Source organism: Balaenoptera borealis (genome assembly GCF_965194805.1).
Source record: "Balaenoptera borealis genome assembly, chromosome: 10".
NCBI classification, from domain to species: Eukaryota; Metazoa; Chordata; class Mammalia; order Artiodactyla; family Balaenopteridae; genus Balaenoptera; species Balaenoptera borealis.
In genome coordinates, this window is record NC_138874.1 from 111860612 (window position 1) to 111876285 (window position 15674).

A 15674-nucleotide genomic window follows, 5' to 3' on the forward strand; every position below is an offset into this window, starting at 1 on the left:
GACTGCCTTGCTACCCCCATGGGATCACACAGACACGGAGACGGCTCTTTGCTCAGGGTCTGGGGGTAAGGAGGTGGGACTCATCTGGCTGGCTGTACACTCTTCCAGAGACTGCAGTGTGTAAGGCAGGGCGCAAACATCTTCATCTTCTGATACTCCAGGCAGCCAAGGAGGAAGATGTGGCAGCTACAGTCAAGCTCCAGATGGGAGCAGGTCCTATTCTTAGTTGCTAGAAGCCTCGGAGCCAACAAATAACAAAAATCACAGAAGCGCCGCATCTGATAGTTAAGCCCCATTCCAACGTGCTGAGCTCAAGGGCAGTAAACTCCATGAGGCTCAGCACTGACCCCGGGTTCTGACCCACAAAAGGCAGGTTCATCTTTTCCCTTGCTGATCTCTCCCTAGTCATCTGGTGAGCATTAGGTTAGCAGAAGAATGTGACTGAAGCACAGACTACATCACAGAGTCTAAACTGATCACAGCGGTCCAAGTTGGTTTCAAGCAGATAACAATTACGGGCATTACATGAATAAGTTAATGAGACAATTATACGACCTAAATGCTGCCTGACAGCTTGTTTTTAATCAAGAATTGCTTGGCCTGTGGTATCCACTTGCGAGCTCCCAGCCCAGGCTTTCCAGGCGAAATCAAGGTCCTGGCCCCATCTGGACTCTGAACGCACACGCCTGGCTGCTGTGCCACACTGGGGAGCTTACACTTTCGGCCGTGTCACAGACAACAGTGATCAGAGGCAGAAACGCAGGCGATCCAGTGCCGACGTCCCCACCAGCCTGCCAAGTGACATCCTCAGGGTCAGATGCCCCGTGTGGGCTGCAGGGTCGTCAGCTGTGCTGGGGACACTATGTTTGCCTCTGGAGAGTGTCATATGGAAGTGGTCACTAAGGTGTGTCAAGGTCTAACTGTCATCATTTCTCAGAGCTGGCTTGGGGGCTTATGATCAAGGGTCTTTTCATAATAATAATGGGTTGTAGTTTCCATTTATTAGCCCTCTCAAATCACAGATTTCATACCTAGAAGCATAAAATACAGTCCCTCCTCTCGAAACTGGTGCTATTGATTAACTGTCGCATATGCTAAACTCACATCATGTCATCACAGTATCCCATTGCTGCCTGTTGGGATGCTCTTCCCAGGGCTCTGCCGATGGCTTCCTTTTGGTTCTTCCTAATAACAATGACCACAGCTAACACCTAATGAGCATTTCCAACGTCCTAGGCACAGTGCCACGTGCTTTCCAGGCCGTAGCTCTCTCAGTCCTCACAACACTCTGCGACTTAAGAACTATTATTATTTCCGTGTTACGGTCAAGGACGTTGAGACAAGGAGGGACCAGGTAGACCACTCGAGACATGACTGGCATAGCCGGGTTTAAGCATAGGTAGGCTGGTGCCCAGGTTCTAAACCACTAAGTAACCCAGCCAGGTAAGGGCGAGTACTGAGATTCCCTTCCAAGATGATCCACTGTGACCCCAGGCCCAGAGAGAAGTACAACTGGAGCTTGGCAGCTGCCCGCCTGGCCTAAGAATCCCAGGATGCATGTGGACACCGTCCAAGACCAGCTGAATTGATTCACCCATTAACATAGCCACGGCAAGTATCCGGCTGTATGCTAGGCTTGGCAATGGCACAAAGAGCAAGGGTTAGGTTACCCTTGCCCTTGGCTCCCAAATGCTCAGAGGTCAGCAAGAGGCTCAAGGCAGGGGATACTTAGCCATTATTCCAGTAAATGCCAATCGAGTGAACTGCCAAGAAGGGTGCAAACAGGAAATTCAGGGAATGCTGGGCTTGAGGGCTCAAAGAAGGCTTTCTAGAGGAAGCGGATCTGAGAAAACATGGGTAGGATTACAGGGCGGTCTGCTGGGGTCCAGCACGGGAATGTGCACCCCTCAGGCAACTGGTTTGAGAAGTGGGGGGACGAAGACTCACACAAGAGGGAAAATACCTGAAGTTAAATGCACGGAAGGTGAGTCCTTCAGGAGTAGGTCACAGAGGTGCAGCCTGAACGGATGCGCAGCTGTTGCTAACTTCGTCATGAGTAAGAAGCAGGACAGATTGGAGGGGAGAAGCCAGAGAGGCTATCACTTAACTGGGAAGCCACACACCCCACCGCTCCCGCCCTGCAGTGTAACTGGGGCCTGGGGGAATGTCTTACCTCCCACGTAAAGGGTTTGTCTGCCAGCACAGCGTCGGACACACTCTCCGTGTTTCACACGCAGGGGAATTGCCTGAACGTTTCTGAATGTCACCTCTGTCCCTAAATCACTTCTCGGACTCTCAGTCCGGCATGTGCTTCTCCCTCTTCCCTTCAAGCCAGTGCAGCCGGCCAAGCAGTTATTAGTTAAGAATAGCTAAGAAGAGCCAAGATTTCTGCAAATGAGGAAGTTGCCACTGGAACAGTCATTGTTTTCTAAGCCAAGATGCTCCCACTTGCAGTTGCAAAACTAAACTTTGGCATACTTGCTAGAGCCCAGGGCCCATCAGTTAGTAGACTTGGGTGAACAGAACATCCCAAGGAGCCTGGGTACCCCCAGTGGGCCTTCAGGGTCTGTTGGGGACAGAAACATATGTGCACTCAGCAATTCAGCTTTCTCCTTGCCAGAAACACAAGAACAGGCAGGCTGGTGAACTCTACCCAGTCTGTCAGGACTTTTCTCAGATACATTGTTCTTTAATTACCAGGGCAGATTATTATCAAACCCCCAGTTGCTCATTTCTGGTTTTGCAAACTGAAGCAAGATATAATACAGAATAATATGTAAAGAAACACAAACATGGAAGACCAAGCACATCACCTTAAAATAGGATTTCAGCAGTTACCAGCCCGAGTTTAATATTGTTCATGGTTTCTGTTTACTTCCAAGGCCTAAGAAGTACTTGAATTCTTTGTTTTCATCTGGATGTTGTCCCATCTCACTGGAGGCGTCTGGAATGTACTCGCCCAAGGCCCCACCCAGGCCAATCAAACCAGAGTCTCTGGATTGAGACTTGGAATCAGCATTTTGAAAACAAACATATAGACAAACACACACACAAACAAACAAACAAACCTTGCCCAGGGCATTCTAATGCCCAGCCCAGACTGAGAACCATGTCTGACTCCTACGGTCTCTGGCATAACCTCTGGGATCCATCCCTCACCCTCCCTGCCAGAAGGACTTGCCATTTACAAAAATTCTCCTGCATCCACTTGACTTTAGGATAAAAGTTTAATTTTCAAAAAGTAGCTATTCAAAATATATCAGCAAGCGTGGGCTGCCTGGGAGTCTGACCTGCCTAAAAGTTCTGGTGGACGAGGACGGTATCATCTCAGGGTGCCATCAGCCATCTGTGTTTTTTTCCCGCTTCCAGAAAGTTCCATCCAGCCATAGCCTCTCTCTGAGCACCAGGCCCTGATCCCTGACTGCTCAGGGTGCCCCAGGAGACTCCTGCTCTCGCTTCTTTGGGTACGAAGCCTCGTTCACCTGTCATCCCAAACTTGGGCTCATTGGGACCCCTGCTCATCTCAGCCTCTGCTTTGGCTCGGTCAAGGAGGGCTGGGATCCACAGTAAGCGGGTAGAGTCAAGGTCAAAAACTCCTGCAGAGGAGACCAGGGCTTATTCCTGGTGCTGCCTTTCAATGCTGTTGGAACATGTGCTGATTACTTAACTAGCCTCTGCAAACCTCCGCTATAAAAATGGGAATACTGGTATCCACCCGGGAGTGTCTGCAAAGCACTTAGAGCCTGGCACGTAGCAACTGCTCAATACATTTATTAGGAACCATCCCTTCAAATGTCTCTAAATCCTCGTCTTTCTCACATCCCCACTTCCCCAGCCCCGGGTCAGATCTTCATAATTTCTATACAATAGACGCCTGCCAGCTGTATTTGTCTTTGGTAACTCCATCCTCCACACTAACTGCAGGCACAGCTGTGTGTGATCCTGTGTGTCTCCCCTGCTTAAAAATATTCACCTTGCTCTCCACTGACGGCAGAATAAAATCCCGATGGGGTCTAGATGGCTCCACAGGGCATTCAGGGCCCTGTCACTGAATCCCTGCAGCTTCATCTGCTCCTGCCCTAGCTGTGCACACACACACACACACACACACACACACACACACACACACACACACACACACACACACACACACACACACACACACACCGCTTAGTTAGACGGAGTTACTCGCCATGTCCAGACTCATGCGGAGTAAGCCAGGCCCTCCCCGCCTGTGCTCCTGGTGAAACTTTACTCACCTTGCAAAATCGCCTCCCTGCAAAGCCTCCCCGACCCCCAGGAAGAAGTAAGCGATTCTCTTCTGCATCCCCATAGCACCTGATTGACAGCATCGACCTGGTTCCCATCACGCTGGTCCATGCTAAGTGGCTTATGGGTCTGCTTCCCTACAAAGCTGTGACCTCCCTGAACAGATGGACCACATCTGATACAATCCGAATTCTTGATGCACACTCCTCGGTACCGCCCATAAGTCCTCGTAGAATGGAGTTGAATCTCTGGAAGGCTTTTGTTTTCATTTTCCCGAAAACTTTGAAAACTCACTTTAAATATTATACAATAGGATTGTTTGGAAACATAGCTATCGTGAAGCATCCACAAACTGCTATGTGTAAAATGTGAGCATTTCAGAGAATCCTGGCCATGAGAGGTTCAGCAATGAGCCGGGGCCCCTTTCCTCTCCCACTGTCCTCAGAGGCAGGAGACAGGCTATTGCTAAGAATTATGGTTACGTTCAGACAGGGGCTGCCAGCCACAAAGCACGTGAGAACCACCTGGGAGCGCCTACAAAGCCTGATGTCCAGGCCCCACCCAGACACCCGAGCAGCAAGGCCTTTGAAAGCTTCCAGGCAACGCCAACATGCTCTGGGCTGAGAGCCCTCAGCACCAAACAGCCCGACGCTCTCCCTGCAGGGTCTGTCACTGAAGGCAGGTGGCGTAGATGGTACCATCTCCTTGAGAACAGGTCGCGTAAGGAGCGTTGGTGAGCAAATACACCTGGGTCAGAGCCGACTTTCAGGATCTCTTCCAGCTCTGAAATCACCTTTGCAGAGGTGAGCTCCCTCCCGAGTTATCGGCGAGGAATTTTCTGACGGCCGATTGAGCTGAAAGCCGATTTCTGTGTCCTGGGACTGTGGAGCCCGTGGGTCCCTTATCAATGAGAGCTCACCCTCAGGGGGCCTGTGGGACCTGCCCAGGGAGACCTGGGAAGAGGCCTGCTTGGAGCTCTCAAGAGGGCCAGATGCACCCTATTGGGGTTCTGGATCTAACTGGGGAGGTCAAAACGCCTTCCTGGCCAGAAGAGAGCCTGGCGGGAGACGATGCCAAGGCCACCGAGGTCCAGACAGCGTGGGGTGGCGTCTCCTGCAGCTGCTCCAGGCCCCAAGAATTCTCAGGAGAAGGGGAAGTTGGGTACCAGCCCAGGACCGGAGGCAGAACCCGACCTCCCTAAGTCAGATGGGATGTGTTTCATTCCCTCCACCTCATTCCCAAACATTTACATGCTGTGAGTGATCTAATTACCCCCAAGGAACTTACCTTGTCAACGTGATTAGCGATCTCTATTAATCGTTGTTTGACTTTTTCCAGGTCTTTTCCTTGCCTCTGAAACTTAATAATTTTAAATGTCAGCATTAACAATGGCAAGACTATCAATCAAATCTCATCTTCCTAGCTCCTGGAAATGTGAAGTCTCAGGCTCTGCAAATCCCCCAGGGCCCTCCCTGGTTTATGGTGAAGTAAGCTCCCATCCTGCCGAGTAATTTCCCTATCCAGGGACTTTCTGAAACTCCCCGAAATTCACTCAAGCCAAGTGCTCAGAAGATAGTAACTTTTGTGAATTTTCCAGCCTCATAAATGATGGAGGCAGTGACATGTTTTGGCATAGAGAAAACAGACAACCAGAAGGCAGTCCAAAGCCATTCTTCATATCATCAACTTGATTTTAACTTCCTCTGAAATCTCCTTTATATTTGTTTTTAAAAATTAAAGAGTGAAAGTAATAGAAGCGCATGGCAACAAGTCAAACAATACAGAGAATGGATAAAAAGTTAATAAATTCCCACTTCTCCCGGCTAATCTGAACTTCCAGAGTGGGAACAGTTGCCTGTGAAATTGTCAAATCTGTTTCATTCATATGCCTTGAGCCAGTCTGGGAGAAAATGTCACCTAATTCATAATAGGTAGTAGAGGCAAGAAAAGAACACAGAGAAGATAATCTAAAAAAAAAAAACTAATTAAAAATTAATTAAAAGAAAAAAAAAAACTAATACAGCATCAAGCCCTACTTTGGAAGGTAGGGTTTTTCTGCTGTGTCTACAGCCTTCATTCACTCATTCATTTTGGTTTAGGACATATCGGACATTTTTAAACTAAACTTTTCCCAAAAGTGTTTTAGAATACATTCTAAAACCATCTGCCATTTCCCACAAATAATTCTCCCTGTTTGGAGAGCTTAGCTACATGGTAACTCTGCAGTCCTTGCTAATATTTTGTAATACCAGATACATTTTTAATATTTTATACTTTATAATATCAGGAAACCACTTTTTTCAGTGGGTTGTTTACAATGCTTTTAAGGCCTCCTGGAAAATGAGGTTAAATAAAGCAAGTAATAACTTGCTAAACATTTTCTTTTCCCTTTTTTTTTTTTAAACCAACCAAGAAATTTCAGAAAGTTCTTACCTCTCGGTTGTCTGCCACAATAACGAGCTCTACATACTTGGTCGTCTTGAGGGTCTCTCTTTTTTGCTGCCAAAAGTAAACATGGGTTTAATTTCCCTGACTGCCTCTCTGGGGCTACCCGAACACTGTCAATGTCTCTTGACTCAAGCACTTGAACTAGGGCACCCCCGCCCCCTTACCGAGATCACCGGCTCCCACACCCCTGTTCCACCTAGAAGTTCACCTCCAACCCCAAAAACCTCTGTAAAACCTTCTCAACGTGAGCGGCCACTTTCCATTTCCATCTGGGAAATCCTTAAAAAGGAATCTAACCTTTCTGCTGAATCACTGATTATAGGATCAGAACAAGTTGAGATCATTATTAAACAAAACACAGATGTAAACAAGCAAAACCAAAGCTCTCTCTGGAACAGGAGCCAATGAACTCTTCATTTCGGGCTGGATGTAGCACATTTCAAGATCACTACAGATGATGATGGAATTAGGGTCTCACGGGTGTTCCCTTTGCCTTTGTGGTCCAGTTTTGTGATGTGGGAAAAGCCGATATATAAAGCAAATATATTTTGAGCAGGAACTGCATAGCCCTTCTGGGGAAACACTGAGTAGTCCATTCCAGGGAGCTGATTTCTTGCAGTTGATCATTTAAAAATCTGGTTAGAAGCAAAGGAAGAATAGGGAACAGTCAGGCGGATAAATGGGGAACAGAGCCAGGCGAGGAGAAGGTGCTAGGAGGAAAACCAGAAAGGAACAAGAGAAACAGAATAGGAAGAAACAATGTCAAGAAAAAAAAAAAAAAAAGACTGAAACATGCCACTGGAGAAAAAGGATTGGTAGGAGTGCAATAGTTGAGAAGAAGACAGAAATTGTATATGAAGGGGTAGGGGCCGAAGATGATGCAGAGAGCCCAATATGAACTCCCTCCCAAATCAAGGCAGCCTCTGAAGTGGGTGACATTTTAATCATGTTTCTTCAAAGAACATTCGTCCTCTTCCATGAATTACTGGGAGAATCCCAAAGGCACTTTTAGGAGAAAAAAGAGCAATTCATGGAGGGTGGTCTCAAGAAGCAAACATTAAAAACAAAAAACAAAGCCTTCAGTTTCTGCAATAAAATGCAGTCGGAGGAAATGAGGGTTGAACTGGTCTTGGTCCTCATAACTGATATCGCTGCTGTATGAATTAACTACACACACTGCTTAATGTTGAAAACTTGCATGTTATAACCACGCTTTCAGACAAAAGCAAAAATGACAAAGGCATGCTTTGAATCAGCTTTCCAGTCATATAATCCTGAGGGAAACATCTTTTATAAAACAAATCCCCATCAGTCCGGGATCTTCCAAACAGATTTTTACAGGAAAAATGTTTGTACCATAGCAGTGTTCCTCCTCGCGGCCCAGCTGTGCTGATTCATGAATTTAGGTATCCCTAAAGAAATCTGGAAACCTTATGGAGGAAGGAAAAATAAAGCACCATGAAAGGTACAATTTCTCATACTCTTACAACGTTACAAGGGAAAAAAGTTAAGCTTTGTAACTATACGTTGGAGGCATGCTTTATGGTAATAACTACATACACACGAAGGAAAGAAGATTAGCCCCAGCAGTACCCACTGGTATATGCAAAATGAGACACCTTCTCGAAGTGTGAAGATCTTGCCCCTTCTCCTTATTCAGGTGTGGAAAGCAGAAGCCTCTTTTGCCCCCATAATTCCCTGATTTACCATTACAGATTCAGCTCATCTTACAGAAGAAAATACAGCTCTATTAAAGAAAAAATAAACTAGCCTCCCATTGAAAAACTCATAGGGAGAGCCCTGGTTGTTCAGATGTTTACACCTTTCAGACGGCAAAGGGGTGAAATAAACGACCAGGGGATATTTCCAAATGGCCTTGGATCATCATTTAGAAAATACACAATTCCAGATAATGAAAACAAACACATGAACCCAATTTTCCTGTCTCTGCAGTTTTCAGAGAAGTCCAAATTTTCTCATGAATGCAGAGAATTGCTAGCTCAGAGAGAAACCTAACCACATAATAATAGAAAGCCATGGGGGAGTGGCGGGCTCATGGCCGCAAAGGTTCCTTCTTCCCTCAGCTGCACACACAGAGAGGCTTAAATTACCTCCACATGATTTCCACCTATCTGGGCTATCCGGTTAAAAAAATCATATTTAAAGTGTTTGATATACAGAGCAACATTCGAAACTGGTTGCTTGAATTTTCATTTTGGGGGGTGATGATAAACAAAAGCCCTTCCCCAAACAGATAAGAGTATATAAGCCTCCGAGAATGGCCCAACCATTCTCTGCTCCGAGGTGCAGACCGAGGGGTTCTTTGAGCCTTGCTCAAGCGGGAAGCTGTTCCTGGACCTCTCAAAGTCATCACAGCCAAGTTCTCGGGGAGAATGACCCCTACACATGTTACAACAAGAACTATGGCATCGGGAACTTAACTCAACCCGAGTCAGAAAACAAGTTGAGAAGAGGGTGACAATAAATTCTCATTGCAACTCCCTCTTCCTATGGGCCAGGTCCCTGAAATGGTGTTTCAGGGAGACGGGCTAACACAGCACAAGTCCTGAGGCTGGGGAGAGCTTGGAGTGTCGTAGCAGCGGGCAGGATGGCTATCGTCTGGTGAGTGAGGGAAAAGTGTGGATGACATATGGCTGAAGATGGAGACGGAGGACAGGGGCCATGGTGAGGAGGCTGGCCGGTAATCTAATTATTGGAGAGCAGTGGGGGACCCTTGAATGTGAGGTTCTTTACACATCACTCTGGCTGCTGGGAGGAGAATGGATTATCGGGGGACCATAGGGGAAGTGGAGGGCGCAGGTGAGCGCTGGTGACAGTTTGAGGCTGTAAGGATGGAGACAGGCAAACAGATTCAAGTTGGGTGTTTTAACCAAACAACAACAAAACAATAACAATGGAACCAGGACCATTTCCATAGACGGTAAGATCAGCAAATTTGATGAATCAGAAGTTTGGTTTACCTTCCTCTGAGTAAAGAAAGATCATTGTTGGCTCAAGCCAGGCTCCGTGCCTTGACTCTAAGGCCACTTTACGAATATGTATGAACTGAGTCCTGGTCTCTGCTGTGAAAGGTCATCTCTACCATCCTCACCAATGATTTGCATGGGGACCAAGCACAGAGATCATATCTGCGTGGGGTACAGCCTCTGAGGTCTGGCTAATAACACAGGCTACAGAACCAGCAAGCAAACGAGACAAATGCTGGAAGAATGGGCTGAATCTGATGAACTGAATGTTAATGGGGACAGATGCAAAGTATTGAAATTGAGTCTAAAACGCCAGTGGCAGAAGTGAGAGCTGTTATTTACTCATCTAGAGTTTCAATCGATTCAAGACCCAATAGGAATCCACACCTGGATATTTTGGAACCTCGGTTCACACTGAGAGATGCTCAGAGCTCAGGGCCAAGGAGGCAATAGCAGTGCTGGCTCTTGTTATCCTCCAAGATTTAAGAACGACCAAGGCAGTAAAGGAACTTGGTATGTATGGCTTCTTAGAGGAGGTACAGAGGTGAGGGTGGTTATATTAGAGAAAAATTAAACATGCCTGCTCTAATTAACAAGTTTTCCAATGGTTCTGGCCAGTTCCAGATATTCAACTATTACTCGACTCTACAGATAATACACATTACTGTTAATACTACTCCCACCATCACTACTGTGACTTCTGTTAAACCAATATGGCAGCCTGTCTAGAAACCCAAAAGCAACAGCCCTGGTCCATTTCAGAGTGGCTGCCTTTGAGGAAACTACAGGGTCTCCCTGACCAGATGTCCTATTTGAACTCAGTAGCCCAAGCAAACATGGCTTTCTAGAGAAGGCACTGACTTTTACATTTGACTCCTAATTATCCATACTAGTGGAGGGGAACAATAGCACAGATAATCCCCGGAGAGGATAATTCAAAAATAATTTACATCTGCCTTCGGGATGTATTATGTGATTTTCTCCAGTAGCAGATTTATGGCCTTCACCTTCCTTATAGTCTGCTCAGGCTTGTGTTAAAATTCGTTTGCATTTTTGAATGAACAGCTGATGGAGAGGGAGGGAGCGGCCACAGGAGGGCTGAGTGGCAGGGGCTCTGCAGGCTGGACTTAAAAAGCTGCAGAGGAGGGAACCGGCGAGGAAGCCCTCTGACTGCAGGCACCCTTCCAGAAGCAACTTGGGTTCTCACTAAAATCTAATGTAAAGCCTTGTAAAAATGACAAACAATAGCTCAAGCTTATATTATAGCCAGTGCATACCCCGAGTGCAGATTTATCCCTGCTGCTCGTTGAAGAAAAACACACACATCTGCAGAAAAATCTCACTCTGCAAGCCAACCTGTGCAATAGTTAACATTTAGTAGGGGCAGAAAAATGCTGTGAAAAAGCAAATGCAGTTGCTGCAGTGCATAAACTAGATGAGTCAGATGCAGTTACACTGATTTTTGAGTACAAATAAAGGCAGTGTTAAGTCTGGCAGGGAAGGGGCATAGAACATGAGTATTTCCCTTTCATATTTCCCATAGGTACTGCCCCAAACTGTCTTGTGTATAATTTCAATTCTCACATATTCCACTGATTTGAAAATTGTTTTTTGTATTGTTTTCACAATATAGATGTGCTTTTTAAGTCAGAGACATTTTCTCTTCCGTAAAAACAATCCCGACTGTTTCTAGAGAGGAATATTGAGAACGGGGTTGAAGTGCGTGCAATGCCTCCCCTTTACAATTTAAAGGTTCATTTACACTGGCATATGCATAATTAACAAAACAACATTGTTATTCAGGTTTCCTCCATCTCTCTACACGTCAAAATGACTGGAAATTACTGTGCCAATCCTAGTTCTAGGGAGCCGTAAGCTTAGTTAAAGAATTAAAATATGGCTGGCAAGGCCTGACCAAGTCAGGACTGACTTCTAAATGAAATGGCAAACATATTTGAGTGCCGTTTAAACTGTCAAGTTATAAATCTCACAAGGTGGATAACGTGTGATCAACAAGGTACTCAAATCAAGGCGCCTGGAAAACAAAATGCAAATGTTCTACTTGTTTATGACTGTGAAAGCTACGGCCTCATCACATCTTATCTGAGGTCTGGAATCAAAGGCAAGAGTAAGCGTGAAACAAACATGCCCTGGGACCACAGAGGCCAGTCTTTGGGATTCCATCTCTTAAATCTGTCACTCTAAGATGGCTCAGGGGAGGAGAGCAGGAAGAAGATTCTGTCAAGCTGTTGCTGATGATGGAGGTGGGGGCACTTTTCAAGTCCTTTTCCCAGGGATTGAGATTCAGCCCCACTACTGAGTGTCATCGTCAAAGTCAGCCACAGTGCCTGACGGGGTGTGATGGGGAAAAACAAGAAAAAAAGAGGTTGCAAGCACCTGCTGCAGAAAACCTTGGGAGCACGTTAACAAACAGAGGAAGTTAGGGTCATATAGGTGGAAACAGGATGGAAAGAATGAATGTAAAGTTAAAATGAAAAGTCCTAAAGCAGTTCAGTTAAAAGCAGGTTAGGGGAACACACACCCCTCCACAGGTAGGAGGAAAATTTTAAGAAGGAGAAGAAATCGCTTAGGATAACGTTTACTGTCTGAATTGAGAAAAATGATTAGGAATAAAAAGAGGCACAATATTTATGAAGTGTTGAGTGGTAAGCAGTGTAACACTCAAATTAAAGTCAGGAAGGACAAAGAGTGTTAAATGGAACCTTGAAAACATGTCCCCAGACCATCAAATGTAAGCACATCGTTAAGTGACATCGTATCTAGGAATTCTTCATTTCTTGTCAACAGAGGAACAGGAAAGAGAGAGATGAAAAATCAGGAAGTCGTTGATAACTTCCTATCGGATTGTAGTTCTTTGAGTTCAGGGCCTCCAGCCAGATGTGGCTACCCTTACTCCTTTTTAAGAGTTCTGCTGCGGTCTGTGGAGCCCACGTGATACTGATGTAAAAGGGTCAGGCAGCCATTCGGGGTGCAGGTTTCCTGGTGCTGCACCAGGGGGGGACCTCTTAGTCGCGAGGGACACCTGTGGTCCAGACTCCATTAGGGCAACTACTCTCTCCAGTCCTGCAGCAGAAGGGAAGACCTGTGATGAGCAGACCCAGGGGCAGGTGGCCGGAAAGCAGAGACCCCTCCAGGGAAGTGGGACAGGCGCCCCCTAGTGTGGACTGGGGGTAAACACCACCCCCCAGCCGCACTGCTGGACCAAGACCCAGGGCAGGCGAGTGGGCAGTGGCAGGGAACGCTGTGCAAATCCTAATGAAGACCCTAATTATAAAGCAGACTTGCGTTGGCAAAACCTCCATATTGTCTGTCTCTCCCCGTAGAAGGGAGAGCTGCCCAAGGGTGTGGAGGTTCCGGTCCAGTTCTGTGTACCATGGAGGGGCCCAACGGTGGGGCAGACTCCTGGGTCTAGGCCCAGAAGGTTCTCACCGGAGACGTGATTTTGTATCCTCTGAGCTCAACTCTACCCAGCGTAGGTTAATGAGTCTGAGTCTGACGTTTAACTACAACGATGGAGCTTACAGTATCTGATTATGTTCTGCCCACATCATAGCAACCACCTCCAGATAAACTGGGTAATAACTCCATCCCTCAGACACAAATGGCAAAATTTCTCCAGATGGCCTAGCAGTGGGTGTCCCTAGCTGGAGCCCCCAGCTCCCCAGAGACACCACGTGGGGTTGCCCTCCTACCCTTCTTGCCCAGGTCTGGGAGGGCGGTGGGAGCCTGTCATGCATGGCGAGGGCCGTCGTGTTTGATCCACAGGGTCCCCAGGTGCTCTGCAGGTTCTCCACCGGGAAGAGTCTGTATCTGTTGGTTTCATTTTTCATTGGCTCCAAAATATAGGTTTTATTCTCAAATGTAATAAGTCCCCTGTTGAAAAAGAAAGAAGAGAAATTATGTAACTTTTAAGCACAGTTTCTTGTTCATGGCTAAAACCCAGTTCTTATTCAGAGAATAAAAGGAGAAATATCAATTTATTTATATTCTCAGGTCTGAACTGGAAAGGACATTCCTGTGCCATATGTTGGCATTGATTTATTTTTGCAAATCTTTTGAAAACCAAGTCTGCGAAGTTTTTTGTTTCAAATATTTGATGGTAAAGAATCGACTGTGTTTAGTCTTTACGTTTTTCGTTTGTTTGTTTTTTACTTCTCAAGGATATATTGCTGGGAAGAAGAGTTGAAGAAAAGATGTTTCATCCGCTTAGAAAATAACTAGATCTGGATTAGCAGACATGATTCAGAAGGGAAATCTTTTTTTTTTTTTAAGGAAAATTCCTATACCTGAATTATTCATCCTGATCAACTAAATCTCCTAAATATTTGAAAGGATTCTGAAATAAGGTTAAGTATAAACCTATGCTTTTTTCGAACTTATGGTTATCAAAGGGTAAGGGAGTGGGAGGGATAAATTAGGAGTTTGGGATTAGCAGATACACACTACTATATACAGTACAGATAAATGACAAGATCCTACTGTATAGAACAGGGAACTATATTCATTATCTTGTAATAACCTATAATGGAAAAGAATCCGAAAAATAACATATATATAATATATATAATTTATATATATATTTACAAAAGTAAATACAAGTATTTACTTGTAAATACAAGTATTACAAAAGTAAAACCAAATCACTTTGCTGTACACCAGAAACTAACACAACATTGTAAATCAACTATACTTCCAAAAAAAAAAAAAAAAATGAAAAAAAAGTATGCTTTTTTTGGTATTTTACTTAGTTAATTTGTGGGAGTACTGGGCATATACCCTGAGAAAACCATAATTCAAAAAGAGTCATGTACCACAATATTCATTGCAGCATTACTAAAACTAGCCAGGGCATGGAAGCAACCTAAGTGTCCATCGACAGATGAATGGATAAAGAAGATGTGGCACATATATACAATGGAATATTTCTCAGCCATAAAAAGAAATGAAATTGAGTTATTTGTAGTGAGGTGGATGGACCTAGAGTCTGTCATACAGAGTGAAGTAAGTCAGAAAGAGAAAAACAAATACCGTATGCTAACACTTATATATGGAATCTAAAAACAAAATGGTTCTGAAGAACCTAGAGGCAGGACAGGAATAAAGACGCAGATGTAGAGAATGGACTTGAGGACACGGGGAGGGGGAAGGGTAAGCTGGGATGAAGTGAGAGAGTGGCATGGACATATATACACTACCAAATGTAAAATAGATAGCTAGTGAGAAGCAGCCACATAGCACAGGGAGATCAGCTGGGTGCTTTGTGACCACCTAGAGGGGTGGGATAGGGAGGGTGGGAGGGAGACGCAAGAGGGAGGGGATATGGGGATATATGTATATGTATAGCTGATTCACTTTGTTATACAGCAGCAACTAACACAACAATGCAAAGCAATTATATTCCAATAAAGATGTAAGAAAAAAAAAAGGACACATTTGCTAAATATTTTAACTTGCAGAGACAGAGGTGGCCTTATGCCATGGATCCCAAGGCATGTCTGACCCTCTGGAGCAGGACAGAGCTCCAGCAGGCTGTGTCCTACTTCCTGGAAATGAGCCATGTCAGTTTCTTTAAGTGATGGGGGAACATCGGCCTATACACTGGTTTTCCTTTCTCTTTTCCAATGTGGAATAAGAAGTACTTTAACTTAAAAAGGCTCTTCCTGATGTTGAAATCAGTTTTTTCTTTAGAGAAATGAGAACTTGGGTAACGGTAAACTAGCAGCTCTGAGAGTTCCCACACATCTAGCAACTTCTGTTATTGATCAAGTTGACCGCAATCATAAATGCATACAATTTTCATGCAAAATTCATCTGATTGTAAATAGACGCTTCTAACACAGTGACTCAACCTTTTTTGAGACATGAACCTCCTTATACTCTCCCCAGAAGAATTCACATCTACATAGATCCACAGTATTTTGCAGAAAATTTCAGGAGATTCAGGACTAT

At 45.2% G+C, this 15674-nt stretch overlaps 1 protein-coding gene across 1 annotated transcript in view; it reads right to left on the reverse strand.

The window, feature by feature from the left end:
* ADAM12 (ADAM metallopeptidase domain 12) overlaps nt 1–15674 on the reverse strand; it is a 387856-nt gene that overhangs the window by 90966 nt on the left and 281216 nt on the right. The window contains exons 6-8 of the mRNA XM_082406618.1: nt 13418–13598; nt 6703–6768; nt 5557–5628 (exon numbers count right to left, since the gene is read on the reverse strand). Of these exons, the coding sequence (XP_082262744.1) occupies nt 5557–5628; nt 6703–6768; nt 13418–13598 (319 nt within the window). The remainder of the gene's footprint in view (nt 1–5556; nt 5629–6702; nt 6769–13417; nt 13599–15674) is intronic.